Source organism: Callithrix jacchus, chromosome 3 (genome assembly GCF_049354715.1).
Source record: "Callithrix jacchus isolate 240 chromosome 3, calJac240_pri, whole genome shotgun sequence".
Lineage (NCBI taxonomy): Eukaryota > Metazoa > Chordata > Mammalia > Primates > Cebidae > Callithrix > Callithrix jacchus.
Genome location: NC_133504.1, coordinates 190,937,137 through 190,962,656, shown reverse-complemented (window position 1 = coordinate 190,962,656; position 25,520 = coordinate 190,937,137). Strand labels below are relative to the sequence as shown.

At 42.0% G+C, this 25,520-nt stretch overlaps 1 protein-coding gene across 4 annotated transcripts in view; it reads right to left on the bottom strand.

Annotated features, from left to right (window-relative positions):
• POLN (DNA polymerase nu) overlaps positions 1 to 25,520 on the bottom strand; it is a 161,537-nt gene that overhangs the window by 112,534 nt on the left and 23,483 nt on the right. For all 4 annotated transcript variants that reach the window (XR_013533228.1, XM_008993707.6, XM_035294609.3 and 1 more), the window contains 3 exons: positions 17,104 to 17,180; positions 13,551 to 14,051; positions 2,822 to 3,015 (listed from right to left, as the gene is read on the bottom strand). Coding sequence is in view for 3 of the 4 variants with exons in the window: in XM_008993707.6 (XP_008991955.5) it covers positions 2,822 to 3,015; positions 13,551 to 14,051; positions 17,104 to 17,180 (772 nt within the window). In the remaining variant the exon portion in view is untranslated. The remainder of the gene's footprint in view (positions 1 to 2,821; positions 3,016 to 13,550; positions 14,052 to 17,103; positions 17,181 to 25,520) is intronic.

Below are 25,520 nucleotides of genomic sequence, written 5' to 3'. Positions count from 1 at the left end.
CAAAAGCCTAGTTGTGAAGAAAAAGTTCTTTACAGAAAATTTTAGCCACTCTATGTGAAAGAAATGATAGAGTTAGAAAAATCACCATCTTACTAGCCATCATAAAATAAGTGATTCAGATGATCCTCATCAATGGGCAAAACCAATAAGGGAAAGTTTGGGGGAGAAGCTTATAAGTAAGGGGTCGTGCGGACACCACCTGAACACGCTCTCCCTCTCGGCAGCATGAAAACTGGGACAACCCAATTGCATCACTAAGGGAAGTTGGGAGGACACCAGTTAAGTTTGAATTTCAGAAAAATCATGAATAATTATTACCTGAAAAAAATTAAATATTTTTTAGAGATGTATTCTTCTAGTATAACCATGTCCCATGCGACACTGGTATTTGTATACATAGGTATACTAAGAAATTAGTTATTTATCTGAAATTCAGATTTGGTATCCTATATTTTAATTTCTCAGTCTGGCCATCCAATTCCATCACGGTGGTATGTGAAGCCTATGGCACCACCTAGCAAGTGCTGTGCACAACAAGTTGGACCCACATAATCGAGCCTTTAGCACTAACTCCAGTTTATAGAAAATATGGCAAAGAGGAAAGGGAACGAGTTAAAGAACTTCACGATAAGGCAAACCAATGAATCCAGGACATGGGACCTCCTCCAAGATGGGGAGAGGGGCTGTGGGCACTCCAGATTAGAAAGAAAAGAGACATGGCCACCCAATGATACGTCCTGATCCCAATAAGTCAACTGTAGAAGGACATTTTTGAGACAACCAGGTAACTTTAAATTTGGATTGGGTATAAAATTCGTTAAATTTTAAAATGGCATTGTGGCTCTGTTAAAACAACAACAACAAAAAAAAAACAAGCCTGTAGTTTTTATAGTTACCCTCAGACATGAGAGGGCAAAACAGTAGGTTGGGGTTTTCTTTTTAAAATGTATTTATTTTACTTTAGGTGCATACTATATCTGGCAGGGGAGTTTCTTTAATCCCAGCCCTCTCCCCTCCCCCAGGAAAGGGACAGATGACAGAAGTAAGGAAAAACCTTTGATAATGCTGGTCTGGGTGGATGTGTATACCACTCTGTACTTTTGTGTTTTCGTAGTTTACTTTCTGTTTGTTCAGAGAAAAACATAAAGGAATGAGGCAGAAAACCATGCAGTTATTTGGGAGAATGCTGCAGGGAGGGCATGGTGGTACCAGGCCCTTGGGTAGAGGCACACGCCACGTGGTCCGGAACAGCAAGGAGGTGGGAGTGCACTGAGAGGCCAGGAGAGAGGAGGGGGTGAGGTTGAAGACAGTGGAGGGGCTGGAGCAAGCAGACCTCAAGGGCGAGGGCCTTCATAGGTCCTGTGGCTTTTCTACACTTGATGTTAGCCAGAAGGCTGAGAAGCAGTGGTTTTAGCTTTTCCTCAGAGTGAAGCAGGAACTGTCTGAAGGTTTTGGGCAGGGGAGTGATATGATCTGATTTATGCTGTAACAGGCCAGCTCTGGGTGCGGCACAGAAAACAGACTGAAGGGGAACGTGGAAGCAGAAGTCCAGAATGGAAGTTCCTGTGATCCAGTGGGAGGAACGGCTTGTGCCGAGTAGCAGCAACACAGTGGATAAGCAGAGGGCAGATTCTAGCTACACTTGAAGGCAGAGCCAAAAGGACTTGCTGAGAGCTTGATACGGTTTGTGGAAAGTAGAGAGAAGTTAGGGATAACCCCAAAACTTTTTGCCTAAGCTCATGGAGTGCAGATACTAAGACAGCCAGGCCACGGGAGGCAGGGTCCAGGGCAAGACAGGAGCTCCGTTTGGACATGTTGGCCTAAAATGACCACTATACATCAATTAAATTCAGAAATATCATCCAGATATTAGTGCTGTGTCCTCACAAAAGCTCTCCATGTACTAGACCTGACCAGTTATTCTCTAAAGAGGAAATTACCTAAAAAGAAAATTAAGGGTTCTGTTGGGAGCTGAATGCTATGTTTGTCAGACATTGTCCCCTTCTCCCCAAAAGTTACCTAAGATCACCCAGAGCCCAGTGAGCCTATATGAAGCATGGAAGGGCTACTAACGGGGCCCAGCTTCCTCCGGAGCTGCCTTGATCGCCTCTTCAGGGTGGTGGCTCCATGGAACTGCCCCGGGGGTGGCTAACTGGCCTTAAATCAGAGGGCTGGGAAGGCAGCAGATACCTCCATCTGAGGCAGAAGCCCAAGTCAGGTGGATAACCCGAACAAAGAAACAGTGAGAAAGGGTACAAGAGCCATCCCAGAAAGGGCCTTTCAGAATCCAGAAGGGGCAGCAGGAGCAACCCTGCCTAGTCTAAAATTCTGTGATTCTATGAGGGCCAGTCCAAAGAGGTGAGACAGGTCTTGCCTCTTTCCACAGACATGGAGCTTTCAAACTAGTACCATCCTTGGTGGTGATTAAGGACAATTTATTGTTTGCAGGCAGTGATAATTTTATTTTCTAATGCTGTGAATGAATCAACACAAGTATGATAAGGAAACCCATCTGCCAGTGACAGAGGATTTTCAGGGTCTGGGGGTGATGCTTTTCTCCCCAACTTCTCATTGTGAAGTTGCTTCAAGTCCTGGAGCAGACTGCTCCCACAGGAGAATGGGAACTGCATTTCAGATACTGTCTGGGAGAGAGAGGGCCAGTATTTGCAGAGGTTTCTATCACTCAGATCCATTTTATTTTCATTTGCCCATATAAAACTTGTAAAAGTTTAAATAATTAAAACTGGACCTTGAGAAACTTTACATTAATATACAGCAGGCATGTCAACAGGGTGTGAGTTCATACGTGAAGATTTCTTACCGGGCAAATTGATGATGTGCCTCCTGTTTTTGGTCCCAGAGAGCAGAGCGCTCTATTTGAATGTAGATACATAGATCACCCGACACAAAGCCCTCCAGAACAGGACCACAGGCCGGGGTGTCTGGACAACCACGGCCACCCTCTGCTTGGCTTTTTAGTAACACCACAATTCCTCTCACAGAGGAAATGGGAGTCTGTGGAAACACAACAAAACAAATACAAAACCTAGACTGTTTACAGCCACCTGTTGTAGAGAGATACACATTTTAAACTTAAGCAGAGATAAAAAGGCCTAGAATTAAACTTGTAAACGAATGGCTCTTTTAATGATAATCAAGGCCAAAGGCCAAACCCATGACCTTACCCCAAATCTGGTCTCTACCCTGTCCAACATAATAGACGTCTCATCCAGGGCAATATGATAGGAGAAAGGAATAAAAGATACACATATCAGAAAGGAAGCATCACACTACCCCTGTGAACAAATGGCATGAACGTCTGTGTAGAAAATCTAAAGGAATGTATAGAAAATGAATCCCGGAACTAACATGTGACTTTAGCAAGGTTGCAGGACGCAAGATCAAAGCACAAAAATCTAATATATTTTCATATTCCAGCAATAAACATGTGAAAATAAAATCTTTTAAAACTGCCATTTATAAAACTCTCAAAAATGAAATACTTAGGTAAAAACTAACAAAATACATACAGGATATGTATGCTGAAAACTACAAAATGCTGATGAAAGAAATCGGAGAAGTCCTAAATAATGAAGACATGTAATACTCGAGGATTTAAAAACTCAAAATAAGAAGAAGATTGTCCTTTCTCCCCAAGTTAATCATTAGAACCAAGAAGATCACTAAACCTCAGGAACAAGGAACATGAAGAAAACTACACCAGGAAAAGTGCATCACAATCATTTGCTTAAAACCAGTGACAAAAGAAGTGGGGGTGGCGGGTGAGAGAACACATTACATAGATAGGAACAAAGATAAGGGTGACAGCAGATTTCTCGTGGAAAATAAAGCAAGTCAGAAGACAGTTGAGTAACATGAAACTACTGTAAGAAAATAAACTATCAACTTATATTCTTTAGCCAGCAAAATGTCTTAAAATAAATGAAAGGTAGGCCAGGCAAGGTGGCTCACGCCTGTAATCCCAGCACTTTGGGAGGCCGAAGTGGGTGGATCACCTGAGGTCAGGAGTTTGAGACCAGCCTGGGCAACATGATGAAACCCTGTCTCTACTAAAAATTAGCCAGGCATGATGGCAGGCGCCTGTACTCCTACCTACTTGGGAGCTGAGGCAGGAGAATCACTTGAACCCGGCAGGCAGAGGCTATGGTGAGCCGAGGTTGTGTCATTGCACTGCAGCCTGGGGGAAGAGCGAGACTTCGTCTCAAAAAACAAAAGGTAAAGCATGACTTCCCTGCTACACTGAAAAGCATAAAACATCCCTAACAGGAATTAAAGTTTGACATAAATGGAGGCACCCCACGTTCACGGGTCAGAAAACTCAATAAATTATATTAAGATGGCAAGACTCCCAAAATTAATCTATAGATTTAACACAATTTATATCAAAATTCCAGCTGGATTTCTGCATAAATTGACAAACGGACCATAAAACTGACAAGCAAAGGAAGCACAATACCCAAAAGAATCTTGAAAAAAACGATGTTGGAGGACTCACTCTTCTTGACTTCAAAACCTACTACAAAGCTCCAACAATCAGAGAGAATTGGGAGATCGTGGCAGACAGGAGGCAGGACTAGATCAGCTCCCACTGGGACAGACAGAGCAGAGCGCAGAGGCTCGCGTCGTGAACTTTTGTTCCAGAACGACTGCAGGAATCAATGAGGAAAGCAGAGAAAACCACAGCCGCTCTGAAGGAAGCAGACTGCAGGACCCGGGAGACACCTCACATACTGTGTTGGTATCCACCGCTGAGAGACCCACAGACGGTTCCATCACAGGACTCTGCAGACAACCCCCGGTACCAGCCTGGAGCCTGGTAGACTTGCTGGGTGGCTCGATCCAGAAGACAGATAACAATCATGACAGCTCAGCTCTCAGGAAGCCATATCCCTAGGAAAATTGGGAGAGTACTACTAAGTGAACACCCCATAGTACAAAAGAATCTGAAGAGCAGCCTTGAGTCCTAGACCTTCCTGCTGACAGGGCCTACCTAAATGAGAAGGAACCAGAAAGCCAACTGGGAATATGACAAAGCAAGGTCTTTAGCATCCCCAAAATCATCACACTAGCTCACCAGCAATGGATCCAAACCAAGAACTCCCTGATTTACCTGAAAAAGAATTCAGAATGTTAGTTATTACGCTGATCAGGGAGGCACCAGAGAACAGCAAAGCCCAGTTTAAGGAAGTCAAAAAATGATACAAGAAATGAGGGGAGGCCAGGTACCATGGCTCACACCTGTAATCCCAGCACTTTGGGAGGCTGAGGCAGACGTATCACGAGGTCAGGAGATCGAGACCACCCTGGCTAACATGGTGAAACCCCGTCTCCACTAAAAATACAAAAAATGAGACAGTATGGTGGCATGTGCCTGTAGTCTCAGCTACTCAGGAGGCTATGGCAGGAGAATCACTTGAACCTGGAAGGTGGAGGTTGCAGAGTGAGCCAAAATTGCACCACTGCACTCCAGCTTGGGGCGAGAGAGCAAGACTCCATCTCAAAAAAACAAAGGAAAGAAATGAGGGGAGACATCTTTGGTGAAATAGATAGCATAAATAAAAAACAATCAAAACTTCAGGAAACAATGGATACACTTATAGAAACGCAAAATGCTCTGGAAAGTCTCAGCAATAGAATCAAACAAGCAGAAGAAAGAACTTCAGAGCTCGAAAACAAGGTTTTTGAATTAACCCAATCCAACAAAGACAAAGAAAAAAGAATAAGAAAATATGAACAAAGCCTCCGAGAAGTCTGGGATTACATTTAACAAGCAAACCTAAGAATAATTGGCGTTTCTGAGGAAGAAGAGAAATCCAAAAGTTTGGAAAACATATTTGGGGGAATAATAAAGGAAAACTTCCTTAACTTGCTAGAGACCTCTTCATCCAAATACAAGAAGCTCAAAGAACACCTGGGAAATTCACTGCAAGAAGATCATGGCATAGGCACACAGTCATCAGGTTATGTAACGTTAAGACAAAGGAAAGAATCGTAAGGCCTATGAGGCAAAAACACCAGGTAACCTATAAAGGAAAACCTATCAGATTAACAGCAGATTTCTCAGCAGAAACCCTCCAAGCCAAAAGGGACTGGGGCCCTATCTTCAGCCTCCTTCAACAAAACAATCGTTTCCAGCAAAACTAAGCTTCATAAATGAAGGAAGAGTACAGTCCTTTTCAGACAAACAAATGCTGAAAGAATTCAGCACTACGACGACTGTTAAATTGAGTTCTGAATCTTGAAACAAATCCTGGAAACACATTAAAGCAGAACCTCTTTAAAGTACACATCTCACAGGATCTATAAAGCAAAAATAAATTCAAAAAATAAAAACCAAAACCAAGGTATACAGGCAACAAATAGTATGATGAACGGAATGGTACCTTACATCTCAACACTAATGTTGCATGTAAATGGCCTAAATGCTCTACTTAAAAGATACAGAATTGCAGAATGGGTAAGAATTCACCAACAAACTATCCGCTGCCTTCAAGAAACTCACCTAACACATAAGGACTCATACACTTAAGGTGAAGGGGTAGAGAAAGATATTCCATGCAAAGGGACACCAAAAGCAAGCAGGAGTAGCCATTATGATATCAGACAAACAAACTTTAAAGCAACAGCAGTTAAAAAAGACAAAGAGAGGGCCAGATGCCTGAAATCCCAGCACTTTGAGAGGTTGACGTGGGCAGATCATTTGAGGTCAGGAGTTCGAGACCAACCTGGCCAACATGATGAAACCCCATCTCTACTAAAAATACAAAAATTAGCCAGCCATGGTGTCTCATGCCTATAGTCCCAGCTACTCAGAAGGCTGAAACAGGAGAGTCGCTTGAACCTGGGAGGCAGAGGTTGCAGTGAGCCAAGATTGTGTCACTGCACTCCAGCCTAGATGACATGACACAGCAAGACTGTCTCAAAAAAAAAAGGAAAGACAAAGAGGGACATTATATAATGACAAAAGGCTTTGTTCAACAGAAAAATACCACAATCCCAAATATATATGCACCTAACACTGGAGTACCCAAATTTATAAAACAATTAATAGACCTAAGAAATGAGATAGACAGCAACACACAGTAATAGCAGGGGACTTCAATACTCCACTGACAGCACCAGACAGGTCAAAAAGATAGAAAATCAACAAAGAAACAATAGATTTAAACTATACCCTGGGACAAATGGACTTAATAGATACTTACAGAGCATTCTACTCAACAACCACAGAATATATATTCTATCCATCAATGTATGGAACGTTCTCCAAGATAGGCCATGTGACAGGCCACAAAATGAGCCTCAATAAATTTAAGAAAATTGAACTTATATCAAACACTTTCAGAGCACAGTGGAATAAAACTGGAAATCAATTCCAAAAGGAACCTTCAAAACCATAAAAATACATGGAAATTAAATAACCTGCTCTTGGATTATCACTGGGTCAAAATGAAATCAAGTTGGAAATTTAAAAATTCTTCAAAACTGAACAACAATAGTGACACAACCTATCAAAACCTCTGGGCTGCAGCAAGGGCAGTGCTAAAAGGAAAGTTCATAGCCCTAAACACCTATATCAAAAAGTCTGAAAGAAGACAAACAGACAAGCTAAGGCCACACCCCAAGGAACTAGGGAAACAAGAACAAACCAAACCCAAACCCAGCAGAAGAAAGGAAATGACCAAAGTCAGAGCAGAACTCAACAATTTTGAAACAAAAAAAATACAAAAGATAAATGAAACAAAGTCCGGGCACACTGGCTCACGCCTGTAATCCCAGCACTTTGGGAGGCAGAGGAGGGTGGATCACCTGAGGTCAGGAGTTCGAGACCACCCTGACCAACATGGTGAAACCCTGTCTCTACTAAAAAAAAAAAAAAAAAAAATAGGCAGGCGTAGTGGTGCATGCCTATAATCCTACCTACTTGGGTTTCTGAGGCAGGAGAATCACTTGAACCCGGGAGGCAGAGGTTGCAGTGAGCCAAGATTGTGCCATTTCACTCCAGCCTGGGCAACAAGACGAAACCCCATCTTAAAAAAAAGAGTAAATAAAACAAAAAGCTGGTTCTTTTTGAAAAGATAAATAAAATTGATAGACGATTAGTAAGATTAACCAAAAAAAGAAGAGAGAAAATCCAAATAAGCTCAATTAGATACAAAACAGGAGATATTACAACTGATACCACAAAAATGTAAAAGATCATTCAAGGCCACTATGAACACCTTTACACACATAAACTAGAAAACCTAGAGGAGACGGAAAGATACACCCCTTCTAGTTTAAATCAGGAAGAATTAGATGTCCTGAACAAACCAATAACAAGCAGTGAGATTGAAATGGTAATAAAAAAAATTAGCAACAAAAAAGGTCCACGATCAGACAGATTCACAGCAGAATTCTACCAGACATTCAAAGAAGAATCAGTACCAATCCTACTGACACTATTCTACTAGATAGAGAGAGAGAGAATCCTCTCTAACTCAGTCTATTAAGTCAGTATCACACTAATACAAAAAACAGGAAAGGACATCACCAAAAAGAAAACCACAGACCAATCTCTCTGATGAACATATATGCAAAATCCTTAATAAAATACTAGCTAACAAAACCCAATAACACATCAAAAAGATAATTCACCATGATCAAAAGGGTTTCATACCAGGGATGCAGGGATGGTCTTAACATACGCAAGTCAATAAATGTGATACACCACATAAACAGAATTAAAAACAAAAACCACATGATCATCTCAATAGACGCAGAAAAAGCATTCAACAAAATCCAGCATCCTTTATGATTAAAAATCTCAGCAAAATTGGCATGCAAGGGACATACCTCAATGTAATAAAAGCCATCTATTACTAACCCACAGCCAACATAATACTGAATGGAGAAAGTTGAAAGCATCCCCCCGAGAACTGGAACAAGACAAGAATGCCCACTGTCACCACTTCTCTTCAACATAGTACATGAAGTCCTAGCCAGAGCAGTCAGACAAGAGAAAGAAATAAAGGGCATCCGAATCGATAAACAGGAAGTCCGACTGTCACTATTTGCTGTTGATGACTGTTTACCTAGAAAATCCTAAAGACTCCTCCAGAAAGCTCCTAGCACTGATGGAAGAATTCAGCAAAGTTTCTGGATACAGAATTAAAGTACACAAATCAATCAGTAGGTCTTCTATACACCAACAGTGGCCAAGCTGAGAATCAACTCAAGAACTCAACCCCTTTACAATAGCTGCAAAAAATTCAAATACTCAGGAACATACCTAATCAAGGATGTGAAAGACCGCTACATGGAAAGCTACAAAACATTGCTGAAAGAAATCACAGATGATACAAACAAATGGAAGCACATCCCATGTCCACAGATGGGTAGAATCAGTGTTGTGAAGATGACCATACTGCCCAGGCACCGTGGCTCACGCCTATAATCCAAGCACTCTGGGAGTCCAAGGCGGGTGGATCACAAGGTCGGGGAATCAAGACCATCCTGGCCAACATAGTGAAACCCTATCTCTACAAAACATACAATAAAAATTAGCTGGGCATGGTGGCGTGTGCGTGCAGTCTGCTACTCAGGAGGCTGAGGCAAGAGAATCACTTGAACCAGGGAGTCGAAGGTTGCAGTGAGCTGAGAGCGCACCACTGCACTCCAGGCTGATGACAGAGAGACTCTGTCTTAAAATATATATATAAAATAAAAAGGAAGAAAGAAAATGACCATACTGCCAAAAGCAATCTACAAATTCAATGCAATTCCCATCAAAATACCACCATCATTCTTCACGGAACTATAACAAACAAACCCAAAATTCATATTTAAAAAAAAAAAAAAAGCCCACATAGCCAAAGCAAGACTAAGCAAAAATAACAAATCTGGAGGCATCACAGTACTGATTTCAAACTATACTATGAGGCCATTGTCACCAAAACAGCACGGTACTGGTATAACGATTGGCACACAGACCAATTAAAATGAATAGAGAACTGAGAAATAAACCCATATACTTATAGCCAACTGATCTTTGACAAAGCAAACAAAAACATAAGTGGAAAAAAGACACCCTATTCAACAAACGGTGCTGAATAATTTGTTGAGATTTGTGACAGGTACAATCAGCTCAAGATGGATCAAGGCCTTAATCCTTACATCTAAGACTATAAAATTTCTAGAAGATAACTTTGGAAAAACCCTTCTAGACACTGGCTTCATGCAAGAATTTCATAACCAAGAACCCAAAAGCAAATGCAATAAAAACAAAGATAAATAGCTGGGACTTAATTAAACTAAAGAGCTTTTGCATGGCAAAAGGAACAGTCAGCGGAGTAAACAGACAACTCACAGAGTGGGAGAAAATTTTCAAAATCCATATATCTGACAAAGGACTAATATCCAGAATCTACAACGAACTGAAACAAATTAGCACGAAAAAAACAAACAATCCCATCGAAGAGTGGGCTAAGGACGTGAATAGACAATTCTCAAAGGAAGATGCACAAATGGCCAACAAACATATAAAACAATGCTCAACATGACTAATGATCAGGGAAATGCAAATCAAAACCACAATGCGATACCACCTCACTCCTGCAAGAATGGCCATAATCAAAGTCAAAAAATGATAGATATTTGCATGGATGCAGCAAACAGGGAACATTTCTATACTACTGATGGGAACGTAAACTAGTACAACCACTATGATAAACAGTGTGGAGATTCCTTAAAGAACTAAAATAGAACTACCATTTAATCCGGCAGTCTCACTACTGGGTATCTGCCCAGAGGGAAACAAGCCATTATACAAAAAAGTTACTTGCACCCTCATGGTTATAGTGGCACGATTCACAATGGCAAAAACGTGGAACCAATCCATATGCCCATCAATCAAGGAGTAGATAAAGAAACTGGTATGTACATATGATGGAATACTACTCAGCCATAAAAGGGAATGAATGAATGGCATTTGCTGTGACCTGGATGAGACTGGAGACTATCTTTTTTTTTTTTGAGACGGAATTTTGCTCTTGTTACCCAGGCTGGAGTGCAATGTTGTGATCTCGGCTCATCGCAACCTCCGCCTCCTGGGTTCAGGCAATTCTCCTGCCTCAGCCTCCTGAGTAGCTGGGACTACAGGCATGCGCCACCGTGCCCAGCTAATGTTTTGTATTTTTAGTAGAGACAGGGTTTCACCATATTGACCAGGATGGTCTCGATCTCTTGACCTCATGATCCACTCGCCTCGGCCTCCCAAAGTGCTGGGATTACAGGCGTGAGCCACCGTGAAGTAACTCAGGAATGGAAAACCAAACAATGTGTGTTCTCACTCATGAATGCGAGCAAAGCTATGAGGGTGCAAAGGTGTAAGAATGACACAATGGACTTTGGGGACTTAGGAGGAAAGGGTGGGAACGGGGTGAGGGATAAAAGACTACAAATTGTGTGCAGTGTATACTGCTTGGGTGGGTGCACCAAGTGGTCACAAATCACCACTCAAGAACTTACTCACGTAACCAAGCACTACCTGTTCCCCAACAACCTATGGAAATAAGAAATTTTTAAAAATAATTTTAAAAAGCTCTAATAAGCAAGATAGGGTGGTAGTGGCATAAGGTTAGACACAAAGACTAATGAAAAAAATGTCCAGAAACAAACCCTTAGATTTATAGTCAATTGATTTTCAATGAAAGTGTCAAGAAAATTCAATGGAGAAAGAGTCTTTTCAACAAAAGGTACTGGGAAAACTGAAGAGCCAGATGCAAAGGTTGAATTTGTGCCTTATCTCATCCCATACACAAAAAAACTCTAAATGGATCACAGATCTAAATGTAAGAACTAAAACTCTTAGAATAGGCCAGGCAGCGGTGGCTCATGCCTGCAATCCCAGCACTGTGGGAGGCCGAGGAGGGTGGGTTACCTGAGATCAGGAGTTTGAGACCAGCCTGGCCAACATGGTAAAATCCTGACTCTACTAAAAATACAAAAAATCAGTCAGGAGTGTTGGTGGGTGCCTGTAATTCCAGCTACTCAGGAGGCTGAGGCAGGAGAATTGCTTGAACCCGGGAGGTGAAGGTTGCAGTGAGCCAAGATCATGCCATTGCATTCCAGCTTGGGCAATAAGAGTAAAACTCCATCTCAAAAAAAAACCCCAAAAACCAAAATACCAAAACGAAAAACAAAAAACTCTTAGAATAAAAATTTTCATAACCTGGGACAAGCAAAGCATTCTTCTTATACACGAATAAGGCTGGGCACAGTGGCTCACACCTGTAATCCCAGCACTTTGGGAGGCCAAGGCAGGCAGATTGCTGGAGCTCATGAGTTCGAGATCAGCCTGGGCAAACCCCATCTCTACAAAAGTACAAAAATTAGCTAAGCATCATGGCAAGCACCTTTAGTTCCAGCTATTCTGGGGGCTGAGGTGAGAGGATGGCTTGAGCCTGGGAGGTGGAGGTTGCAGTAAGCTGAAATCATGCCATTGTACTGAGCGACAGAGCCAGACCTTATCTGGAAAGAAACAAAAGAAAGGGAAGAAAGGAAAGAAAAGAAGGTGAAAGGAAGTGAGGGGAAGAAAAAGAAAGAAAAGGAAGGATGAAAGGAGAGAAAAGAAGAACAAATTTTAAAAAATCAATAGAGATCATCAAATTAAAAAACTTTTGTGCTTTGAAAGATACCCTCAAGAAATTTTTTTTTTTTTGAGATGGAGTTTTGTTTTTGTTGCTCAGTCTGGAGTGCAACGGCACGATCTCGGCTCACTGTAAGCTCCGCCTTCTGGGTTCAAGCGATTCTCTTGCCTCCGGAGTAGCTGGGATTACAGGCATGTGCTACCACACCTGGCTAATTTTTTGCATGTTTTTAGTAAGACGGGGTTTCTCCATGTGAGTCAGGCTGGTCTTGAACTCCTGACATCAGGTGATCTGCCTGCCTTAGCCTCCCAAAGTGCTGGGATTACAGGTGTAAGCCACCACCATAAAGAAATTTTTAAGAAAATAAGACACAGATTGGGAGAAGTATAAACGATACATATTGTAAGAGACTTGTATCAGAATATATAAAGAATGCTTACAGATCCAGAATAAAACACAAATAACCCAACTTTAAAATAGGCAAAAAATTTGAACAGACATTTCATTGAAGAAGATATATGAATGGCCAATAAGCACATGAAAAGGTGCTCAGTGTCACTAGATAATAGGGAAATGCAATTTAAAACCACCATGAAATACCACATCCGAATCACCAGAATGACTAAAACCAGAGAACAGACAGAAGGGTTGAGAAGGAGGTGAAGAATTTGAAACCCTACCACACTGCTGGCGGAAGGTAAATGGTACACCCACTCTGGAAAACAGTTTTGCAGTTTCCTAAAAAACCGATGGGAGTATACATTGTCAGTCACTTACACTGGAGGGGAGGGAAAGCCTTAAAATACGGTTTTTAGCTCTCCGATCAAAATCAGACACTAAGAAAATGGGCTTCTTTTATGGTGTCAAGACAATAAACAAAAGCCATCACCGTTTACTAACCTGGTCGCCTCTTAACTGGGTGGAACCATCAGTATACATTAGGGTTACCACCAGGGCTGCTGCCTGTTTGAGCATTTCAATCAGCTGGCTTTTTGCCCGATCACCCAAATACCTAATATCACAAAAATGTTTTTTTAATGCTCCTGAGTTCCCAGAATTCAGGTAGGCTTCAGTCTCATCAGTATCTTCTTCCAATGCCATTTGTTTACTTATTTTCTCTGATGAATTATTAGATGCAATATGTTTTCTTTTAAAATTAATGCTTCCTTTATTTTCATTATTTATATTCTCTGTTAAGAAATACATTATTTTATGTTCCTTTTTCTGTAGAACTGAAGTCTCTCGATTATACTGTGGAATTAAACAACTGGAAAGAGTCAATGAGCTGATGCTCTTCTGTTTTTGGTCGATTGACAGCTGATCTGTGAGCCTGACACTGAAGGCCTGAGGAGAGAGCTTGGTGGAACCTCTTGATGTCTGACTTGTTAAAGATTTAAGATTCTACAGAAAAATGGAAAATATTTCATTAGAATATGGATTTATAGGACAGAGCTATAAACCAAACTAATTTTTGGTAAAACTCATCTAGGGTAATATGGATACAAGATCTTCATATTATCTATGATCAAACCTTCTAAGGAAACCATATAATGTCTTCTAGAGCAGTGATTTTTCTCAACAAAGGTAGGCATGCATATCTGAATCAAGAGCTCAAAAGCTGGCCAGGCATGGTGGCTCATGCCGGTAATCCCAGTACTTTGGGAGGCTGAGGTGGGTGAATCACCTGAGGTCAGGAGTTTGAGACAAGCCTGGCCAACATAGTGAAACCTGTCTCTTCTAAAAATACAAAAATTAGCCAGGTGTGGTGACAGGCATCTGTAATCCCAGCTACTCAGGAGGCTGAAGCAAGAAAATCACTTGAATCTGGGAGGCGGAGGCTGCAGTAAGCCGACATCACACCATTGCATTCCAGCCTGGGCTACAAGAGCGAAACTCCATCTCAAAAAAGAAAAAAAAAGCTCAAAAGCCTCCAATCAGCCCCTGTTCTGGGAATCATGCATGTAATGAGAGATGTCATGGGTAGGAGTATGTTACATATGTGTGTAAAGGACAAGATTAATAATTTACAACTCCCAAATAAAGACCATTTATAGAGAAAATGAAATCACCAAAACTATTCAATAATATGTTAATCTATTTACTAAAAATTTTTTTGGGGTCAGGGTGCAATAGCTCACACCTGTAATCCCAGCACTTTGGGAGGCCGAGGCTGGCGGATTATGAGGTCAAGAATTCAAGATCAGCCTAGCCAACATGGTGAAACACCATCTCTACTAAATATGCAAAAATTAGCCAGGTGTGGTGGCATGCGCCTCCAGTCATAGCTGCTGGGGAGGCTGAGGCAGGAGAATCACTGGAACCTGGGAGGCGGAGATTGCAGTGAGCCAAGATCATGCCACTACGCTCCAGCCTGGGTGATAGAGTGAGACTCTGTGTCAAAAATATACAATAATAATAATAAAAGCGATGATGGTGGATATCAAGTTGTCAAAGTGCAGTAACTTCCATGAATATATTTTAAATGGTAATGTAACAGTAAAAATGTCAATATTAACAATATAGCATAAATCATGTACTTTGCAGTTTTTTTTTTGAGACAGAGTCTCGCTTTGTCCCCAGGCACCAGGCTGGAGTGCAGCAGCACGATCTCAGCTCACTGTAACCTCCGCCTCCTGGGTTCAGGCAATTCTCCTGCCTCAGCCTCATCAACCTGGGATTACAGGCACGTGCCATCATGCCCAGCTAATTTTTGTATTATTTAGTAGAGACGGAGTTTCACCGTGTTGGCCAGGATGGTCTCGATCTCTTGACTTCGTGATCCACCTGCCTCGGCCTCCCAAAGTGCTGGGATTACAGGTGTGAGCCACCACTCCCACCACTTTGCAATTTTTAACACTTGTGACAAATATTTTAAATTTCAACTTTAAAATATGTCAGGCAATATATATATAGTTCAAGAAGGCCAGGTATGGGGGCTCATGCCTATAATCTCAGCACTTTGGGAGGCCAACGTGGGAGGATCGCTTGATCCCAGGAGTTTGAGACCAGCCCGGACAACAGGGTGAAACCCTGGTCTCTACCAAAAATACAAAAATTAGCTGGGCATGATCCTGTATGCCTGTAGTCTCAGCTACTCAGGAGGCTGAGGTGGGAGAATCACTTGAGTCCAGGAGGTAAAGATTGCAGAGAGCTGTGATCACACCACTGCACTCCAGCCTGGGTGACAGAGTGAGGGCCTCTCTCAAACATACAATAGAACAACAATAACAAAAAAGACCCACAAAATTCTTTTGAGAGAAAGGGAGCAAAAAGTTTGCAGACCCCTGCCTTCAGGATCCAAGGAGCACAGTTTGTTCACTGCTGAGAGAGACAGTTTCCATTCACTTACATAGAGAAGAAGAGAAGAGTCCCTTCTCTGTGGAAGATGCCTCTTCCCTCTACTCCAAGGGCAGATAATCATCCTACGAACCCAGGGGCAAATAATCGTCCCATCAACCCAAGAGACAGGTCCTAGTATCTCACTTTAGTATAGGGAGTCTAGGTTTAAATTTAGTCAGGCTGGGACTTGAACACAGTTTACTCCAAAGTTCATTTTCTTAACCACTATGTTGCCTCCACCACTTACATACACAAGGCCTTTGGTGATATGACCTCTTCTATCTCCTCTCTAGCCCATACCACATAACGCACCCATTGTGAATGTTATATCCCTGCCTTTCAGAACTTCTATCATTTCTACTACCCCAAAGTTCTAAGCTTTCTTCCCCTAATCTGAAAATTTTCTCAGTGCCCTACCCCTGCTCCCTTGAAGGTGGGAATCTATTTTTTAGAGACATAGTCTTGCTCTGTTGCTCAGGCCGGAGTGCTGTGGTGCAACCACAGCTCACTGCAGCCTGAAACTCCTTGGCTGAAGTGATCCTCCAGCCTTAGCCTCTTGAGTAGCTGGAACTACAGGAGCATGCCAACATGCCCAGTTACTTTTTTCTGGGGGGAGGTATTATTTATAGAGACAGGATCTCCTTATGTTGCCCAAGCTGGTCTCAAATTCCTGGCCTCAAGTGATCTACCCACCTCAGTCTCCCAACGTGCTGGGACACATCCAGCCTAGGTTGACCAACTCCTAATCATCCAATAGATCTCAACTCAGGTATCATTTTCATACATCAGAAAGACATCCCTGATTCTCCTCCTCAACACCCAGAAGAGTAAAATAAAATAGCACAAAAACTAGTTCGATGTCCCTCCAATTGTCCCCAGAGCACTCTGAACTTACTTCTCTAATGGCACTTACTTTGTATGGTAGACGTCTATCCTATTTCACTGTCTTGCCCTTCCCTGCATCCAAACCAAACTATACGCTCCCGGAGAGCAAGAACTCCTCTTCTTTAACTGTTGTATCTACAGTGCCTAGTAACTGTAGGACACTTAACAAGTGTCTGTTGAACAAACAAAGGTTATCTGTTTAAAACTACTCATATTTGCAATGATTTACCTCTTTTTCTGATTGATTCTTCCCATCTTCAAGTTGTACTGAATACTTAACACTGGACTTGTTTATCACTTCCATAGCTTTTAGAAACAACAAAAAACAAACATGGGGCATTAAAGAAACGTTAAATCCAGGTCATACAGTTAACGAAACACTGAAATATCCTCTATAATCATGCTTATTTACTCGTTATTAACTTACTTAAGACAATGTAATAAAATTCACAACTAAAATGCTTAGTATCATTGCAATAAATACTTACGTAAAGTACCTTCAAGTTAACTGCAGATCTATATAATCATAAAATGTTTACGGAAAATCATCATTTGGCATTTGCATTTGAATACATAACTCTAAAAACCTAAGGTCAACATTTATAGAAACCTTAAAAGTATTGAAGGTTTAGGGAGATTCTTAGGCTGAGTACTGCAGTGGAACAATTAAAGGTTCAGCAAAACATCATTAATATAAACCTCGGGCTTAGATTTTGTTTTATTTTAATAAGCCTGGGCTGAACAGTAAGTGATAGAACCAGGATTCAACCTCAGGCAGTATGATTTGGGAGTCTGTACTCTTAACCACTGTGACATACATTTGCCCTGCAGGAACAATAACAACCTAGAAATGGAAATAGGGGGAAATATTTCATATACAATATAGAAACATTACACTTAGGATAAATATAATAGAAAAGATACAAGGCCCTTAAAGATGAAAACATAAAATTTTATTAAATGGCATAAAACAAGATCTGTAAAATGCGAAGACATAGCATTAGGATATATATCACAAAATGCTTAATTCTTCCAAATTTAAGACAATTTTCAATTGGAGAACCTACAGGGATATTTTAATTTAATAAAACAATTTCAAAGTAAAAAGAGACAAGAAATGTAAGTTTAAAAAAAAAGAGAGAAAAGACCTCTAGAACAGAACAGACAATCCAGAGACTGATCCCAAGACTTCACATACAACAAAGATAGTATTTCAATTCACTAGAAAAGGATATATTAATTAATAGGGCTGGTACAACTAGCACCACATCTAAAAGAAAAGAAATGCATTGGGAAAACTATTTCGAACCAAAGTGACAAAGGGTTAATTGCTAGATTACGCAACAAGTTCTTATACATTTACAAGGTAGGACAAACAACTCAACAGAAAAATAAGCAAAGGATAGGAAGAGGCAATACACACAATAGAAAACCCAAACAGGAAACAAATACAATATTCAGGAAATGCAAATTAACTATAACTGGAAACAGAGGGGAAGAGGTAGTCTCATGCATTGCCAGTAAAAATGTACATAGTTAGATTCTTTCTAGAAGACAAACTGTCAAGACTTATTAAAATTAACAATACATACAACACTCTTGGGAGTTGGGAGGAGAAAGTGACTCACAGGGAGCTCAAGATAGGCCTCTGGGAATGCTAGTGATGTTTCCTGAACTGGGTGTAGGTTTGTGAAATTTTGACCTAAACATTTAACTTAGGATATGTGTGCTGTTATACATTTATATATGTATCTCAGTCATATATATATATGAGAGAGTGCTCTCGCCTCAACAAAAACAGATCGAAAATAATATCATCTTAACCAAATAACCTCTAACCAATCTCACTCTTAGCTGTTGCGCAGAAATATATCCAACAGTAAACATGTTTAAATCGAAACCTTTACGGCAGGATTGCCCATTATGACAAAGGGCTGAAAATAGATACCAATCAGAAGAAAACTGAGAAATAAATTACACATTATCCACTAAAAAGAATGACCTTGTTAAAACATAGATTGCTGGGGAGAAAAGTGACTCCAATTATAGGCTGGCTGAAGACAATGACCTCATTTTAAGGAATAATGACCAAATCTCCCCATTTATGCACATGAAGATGTTAGGCACATACACTGGCACAGGTTGGGTCCCCTGGGAGACCACTTCTGTGATGAAGGCTTGCATTTGAAAAGGTGACTGGAGAGTGAAGGAGGCAGAACCCAACCAATGACAATGGCTAGGATGTAGTCACTCAAAGGCCTGCCCTGGGCAGAGCATGGTCCTGCAGAGGTGTCTCCCAGTGGGGCAAGGGAGTTGGGCTTTTATACTCCAGCACAAACTAATCACTGGACCGGTCATTCCTGGGGAAGTGGTGGGCCCCTGGGCAAAGAAGTTCTTTGCAACCAAGCAATCAAGGGGAGGGGCTGTCCCAGGAGCAGGGACAGTGCTTCAGTAGTAAAGGGGGAGGAATATGGGTGCCACAGTGCTTACTACAGTCCACACTGCGCTGCTCATTGCCACTTGCTTCAGAGACATTCTGGGAGCAGTCTGGCAGGATTCTGGTGGGCCTTTTCCTGGGGAAATTTATAAAAGGAAGGTACTGGGATAAACTACATCTTGCTGCAGCTGGCCTCAAGGTTGCAAATTACATTCATCTCCCTCCTCTACTGCCCATGCTAGGGTCTCCTCACCCTTGCCTATCTCCTCTACTGCTCTAGGTAGCTTAGCTTACCTGATCAGATAACCCAAACTCTCATCCCTGAGAGGTAAACCCCTGGCCACCATGCCTTTCTCTGGCCCATAACTCCTGCATTTGCCATCAAATGTGGGCAGGGGACTATGAGGTGGCCAATCACATTACCTGGGTGTTTCCCCTGCCCCTAGTTATGTAGTAACAGCTCTACCTCCTCCTGGTGCCCACGGTCAGTCACCCTAGAAGATGGAAGTTACATTTCTTGCCAGCCAGTTTCTTGGCACAAGGAGCTCAAAATAACCAGGCAGCAGCCACAGCTGGAAATTAAGTGGCATTCTTCCTGTGCCCCTGCTGGAAAGGTTTTCCCTTTGAGAGTCAAGACCTTTAAACCTTAAGAACCCAGAGGTGTGTGGGGTAGAAATACAGATTTCTAAGTGGGTCATTGGGAGTGATGACTTTCACATTTTTGTTTCCAGACCCATTTATTACACAAACCGAGGACAGGGCACCACGTAGTGGTCAGTGATCTGCAGTGCAGACTGCACCCTGGAGGTGACTGCTTCATCGCAGGTGTCACCTCCAGGCTGCACGAGGTGAGCTGGGTCTTCCACAGACCATCCTGCTGTTCCATCAGGTTGGCAGCTTCTTGGTGTGCAGCTGTGAGGCAGCCAGTGGCTCCCCCTCCCATGTGTCCACTGGTGCAGTTCCTTGGCCATGTGCAGGATCCTGTGGATCAAACACTCTGTGAAACTTGGATGACAGAGCTGACTGAATCCATGAGAATGGGAAAGGCACACCCATGCCTGTAACACGTGTTGGTTCCAGCCAAGATGAATCACTGTAACTTCTAGGGCACAAGGGGTTCAGTTTTGTCAAATGACTGTTTCCCTCCAAGGAACGTGCAACTGGGGACTCAGTGTTTGGTCTCTGTTGTTGGAAGACTGGATGTTCGGCAGAGAAATAGCTAGGTGAGCTCTGGTAAGGGGGAGCACTATGCTATGGGCCATGCACAGCCTCTACCCACCCCATGGTTACTCCATGAGAGAGTCCAGTGTGCCAGGACAGGCACAGAAGATGGCAGAGGCTAGTAGATGTCAATTGGCGAAGTCATCCCATTAATGTGGTTTGGCGTGTCCTCATGGTGAAAGTTCTTGGGTGGGAGGTACTTCATGTTCCCACAGATCTCTCCACATGCCTTACTCCAGGAAGTCCCTCATCTTCCCATCTTTCTTATTCCAGGTACCTGAGCAACCTGTCAAGCCACTAACCATTGCCCAAGAGTTCCAAATGTGTTAACATTGGGGCCACTACTCCTTCCACATAAGTTGGTAGTCAAGGGTACCACCCAGTTCTACCTACTGGGTCTCCCCGCGCACTGTCTTTCAGGGCTGCTTAAATCAGGCTGTTCAGAGCCCGCTCACCAAGAACCATGCTCGAACTTTCCTGCCTCCATCAGCTGGGCTTCAGGCTGCCCCTTTAGAAGTATCAGTGCCAGCACTGATGATGTCATGGGGTGTGGGCCACACAAGAAGCTTGGTTGTTTGTGCCTGCTTGTAGGTAATACTAAATGAGCCACTTCCAACTTGCAATGAACAGCTGCACACTCACCTCTTGGTGGGTCTGACAGAACCAGCTCATGCTGGCAGTTCTGGCTCATGGTCACTTGATGTCACCATGGCCTCATGCTCCATCTCTACAGGGGCCAGTAGCATGCCAGTTTTGTTTATTTGTAATTCTTTTCTGCAGATGGGATTGCATGGTCCAGAGTTCTAGGAGTTTGCATTGAGCATCACATTGCATCTTTTCCCACTACAGATGCCTCTAACATCACAAGGTCTGTTGGGCTGGAAGTCTAAGTAGCTGGCCACTTGCTTCACAGCCTAGGCCTCTTACAGGATGCTTTCCTATGCAGTCAGTATTCCCAAATGTGGAATATGCTGCCTCCACTCCCCAAACCCAGAGATGCCTATCAGGTGTCATGCTTCATTCTTAATGGTTAATGTGATTAACCACGTTGCAGGATGACTTGGCCAGTTGGCATCTTCATTCTTAATGCTTCATTCTTTTTTTTAAATTATATATATATATATATATATTTTTTTTTTTTTTTTTTTTTTAAAGAAAGAAAGAGAAAGAGAAAAGGGGGGAAGAGAGAACAGGAGTCTTGCTCTATTGCCCAGGCTGGAATGCAATCTAGAAATAAGTACTAAAAACCTCTTTTATGCTGATAATTGTGCTTAACAGCAGAGACAGAAAGGAGTAAGGAAAGAACATAACAAACAGCCAACCAATACTTTGTTTAAATTTGTGAAATGCTGTGCAAATGCTGAAGAGTGATTTGCTTCCATTTATGTGGTCACTTTCAAAATAGGTGTAATGGGATACTAAAAAAAAATGTATGTTCTGTGGACCTGGGGTGTAGAATTGTATAAATATTCACTGAGTTTACTTGTTCCAGGTATGAGTTCAAATCATAAATGTCTCGTTAATTTTCTATCTCATTGATCCATCGAATATTAACAATGTGGTGTCAAAGTCTCCCACTATTAGTGTGGGAGTACAAGTCTCTTTATAAGTCATTGAAAACTTGTCTTATATATCTGGGTGCCCCTATATTGGGTGCATATATATTTATGATCATTGACTCCTATTGTTGCATTGATCCTTTTATCATTATGTAACGTCCTTCTTTGTTTCTTTTAGTCTTGGTTACTACTGTAGTCTATTTTGTCAGAGACAATAGTTATGACTCCTGTTTTTTTTTTGTTGTTTTTCTTTCCTCTCCATTTGATTGGTGGGTCTTCCTCCAACCTTTTGTTTTGAGTCTTTGTGTGTCCTTGCTTATGAGATGGATCTGGATACAGAGTGCTGATGTGTTTTGACTTTTTATTCAGTTTGTGTGTCTGTGTTTTGGATTGGGGCATTTAATCCATTTAAATTCAGGATTAATATTGATATTTGTGAGTTTAATATTGTCATTTAATGCTGGCTGGCTATTTTGCCCATTAGTTGATATAAATACTTCATTATGGAGATACTCTTTATCTTTTGGTAAGTTTTTGGGATGACTGATACTGGTTGTTCCTTTCTATGTGTAATGCTTCTTTCAGAAGCTCTTGTAAAGCAGGTCTGGTGGTGATGAAATCTCTGAGTGCTTGCTTGTTTGTGAAAAATTTTATTTTTCCTTCATTTATGAAGCTTGGTTTGGCTGGATATGAGATTCTGGGTTGAAAATTCTTTTCTTTGAGGGTATTGAATATTAACCCCCACTCTCTTCTAGCTTGTAGGGTTTCTGCTGAGAGATCTGCTGTAAGTCTGATAGGCTTCCCTTTATGGGTAACCTGACCTTTCTCTCTAGCTGCCCTTAGAATTTTCTCTTTTATTTCAACCCTGGTGAATCTAACAATTATGTGTCGTGGGTTGCTCTACTTGAAGAATATCTTTGTGGCGTTCTCTGTATTACCTGGAGATGAGTATTGTCCCACCTTACTAGGTTAGGGAAGTTTTCCTAAATAATATCCTGAAAAATACTTTCCAGCTTGGATTCATTCTCTTCATGATATTCGGGTACACCTATCAAACGTAAATTAGGTCTTTTCACATAGTCCCATATTTCTTGGAGACTTTGCTCATTCCTTTTTACTTCTTCTTCTCTAATCTTGTCTTCTCATTTCATTTCATTAAGTTGGTCTTCGACCTCTGATATCCTTTCTTCTGCTTGATCAATTCAAGTGTTAAAACCTGTGCATACTTCTCAGAGTTCTCGTATAGTATTCTTCAGTTCAATTAATTCACTTATATTCCTCTCTAAACTGTCTATTCTTGTTAGAATTTCATCAAATCTTTTTTCAAAGTTCTTAGTTTCTTTATATTGGGCTAGAACATGTTCTTTTAACTCACAGAAGTTTCTTATTATCCACCTTCTGAAGCCTAATTCTGTTATTGGAATGCACTCGTTCTCCATCAGGCCTTATTCCTCTGTGGATGAGGAACTATGATCCTCTGTAGAGGGAGAGGCATTCTGATTTTGAGTATGCTCAGCCTTTTTACTCTGGTTTCTTCCCATCATTGTAAATTTATCCACCTGTTGTCTTTGTAATTACCCACTTTCAAATTAGGTCTCTGAGTGGATGTCCAACTTGTTAATTCCCAGGGCTGAAATGTGAGCAACCCACTGAGCCGGTTAAAACAGCGGCATCAAGATTCTTGGTGCTTTTCTGTCCGGGAGTCTCCCATCTGGCTTCCCTCCCGAATCCCTTCTTCAATCAACTCCAAACGTCGGCCAAAAGGGGAACCAGTCCCTTTTACTCTGCACCAAGAACTGCCACACCAGGACACCGGCAAAACCGCAGAGCCGTCTGCAAGAGTCGCGCTGCCGACCCATGGGGCTCCTCCACTGGGAATCTTCTGGTCCTTGTGCAAGAAAGATTTGTCTGAAAGTGTGGCGTCCTCTCGTTCTCTGCGCTTTCACCGGGAGCTACAAGCCTGAGCTGCTAGTGGTCAGCCATCTTGGATCTCTCTTCCCAATGCTTAATTCCTAAAAATGCAGTAATTTAGCCAGGTGTGCACTTGTAGCTTCAGCTACTCAGGAGACTGAAGCAGATCACTTTGCCCCCAAGAGCTTGAGGCTAGCCTGGACAACATAGTGAGATAGTCTCTTTAAAAAAAAAAGGCACTAATTTGTCCTTTCCTTGCAAGTGGACATCCTACGTACCCCCAGACCACCGAACTTCCAAAAACTTCATGGTTGTGGTGGGTCCCAGAATATCTGTGAGTTTATCTCCCATGTGTTGGACAGCAAGACTTCTAACAAACTTGCCATTTCTTGATTACGCTGATTGGCATGATGTCATCAAAACAGTGGGTGGCTGGATAACGTAGCCCTGGAGCAAGGTGCAAATTTATATTGTCCATTTAGAGTGAATATTTCTGCAGGATGGCAAAGAATATGTTCACCAAATCAGTAAGTGCATTTGATATACCTGAGACCTTGTTAATTGCGTATGCCATATCCAGCCCAGCAGCTGTCATTAGGGCTCTAACTTGGTCATAACTATTTGTGGTGTCAATTGTTATTCTGTAGGATCTGACTTCTGTAAGCACCTAAGTGAATATATGACAGGGACCACCCTGTGCCCTGAATCCTGTGTTTAAAGATGGCACTAACTTCTGCCATTTCTCCTAGGCTGCTATACTGCTATATTAATTCACTATCTTTGCAGGGAAGACAGTTTCAGCGTTATCCACTTTAGCTTACTTACTATGGGAGCTCTTATCCTCAGGCCAAGGAACCAGTATCTGAGGGTTCTTCTAATAGTCTGTTCATTCCAAATAACATTCAGGGACTTGGAAAATGGCTTTGCAGTGAGCCCTCCCATTATGGTGTAATCTGGGTCAAGGTTCCATTTATTGCTTGAGTCCTCATGCCTCCAACAGAGGAACCATGATGATACTTTAGGTCTCCAGTTATCAATATTATATGAATGTTTCAGTATTTCCCCTGCCCCCATGTATAAGTTCCCAGAGTAAATGGCCACAGCTTCCCCTGGGGGAAAGACAGGAGGAAAAACTGCCATATACACTTGTCATGGTGTTGCATAGTCCTTCTTCCTGAGGACCTGGGCTCTCCTTCGGTCAGTCAGTTCCAGGTCTGAAGTCACTTTATGAGAACTGTGCCTACCCTGCTTCTGACAGGCACCACCACCTGGCTTCTATATCAGGATCCTATCTCCCTCCCTGTTATCAGGAGGCAGCTCCTATCATCAGCCCTGGTCCACGGAGGACAGCACTGAGATTGTCAGTGAAGCTGACACTGCCTGCTCCCTCATCAGCACTCTCGGGACAGCACCCAGAGGGCCCTTCTGCAGAACACTGTTACCTGCTGAGTTTCCCAGCCCTCCACAATATGGCCATTCTAGCATGGTCACCTCTCCTGGATTTCTATGCCTTCTTTT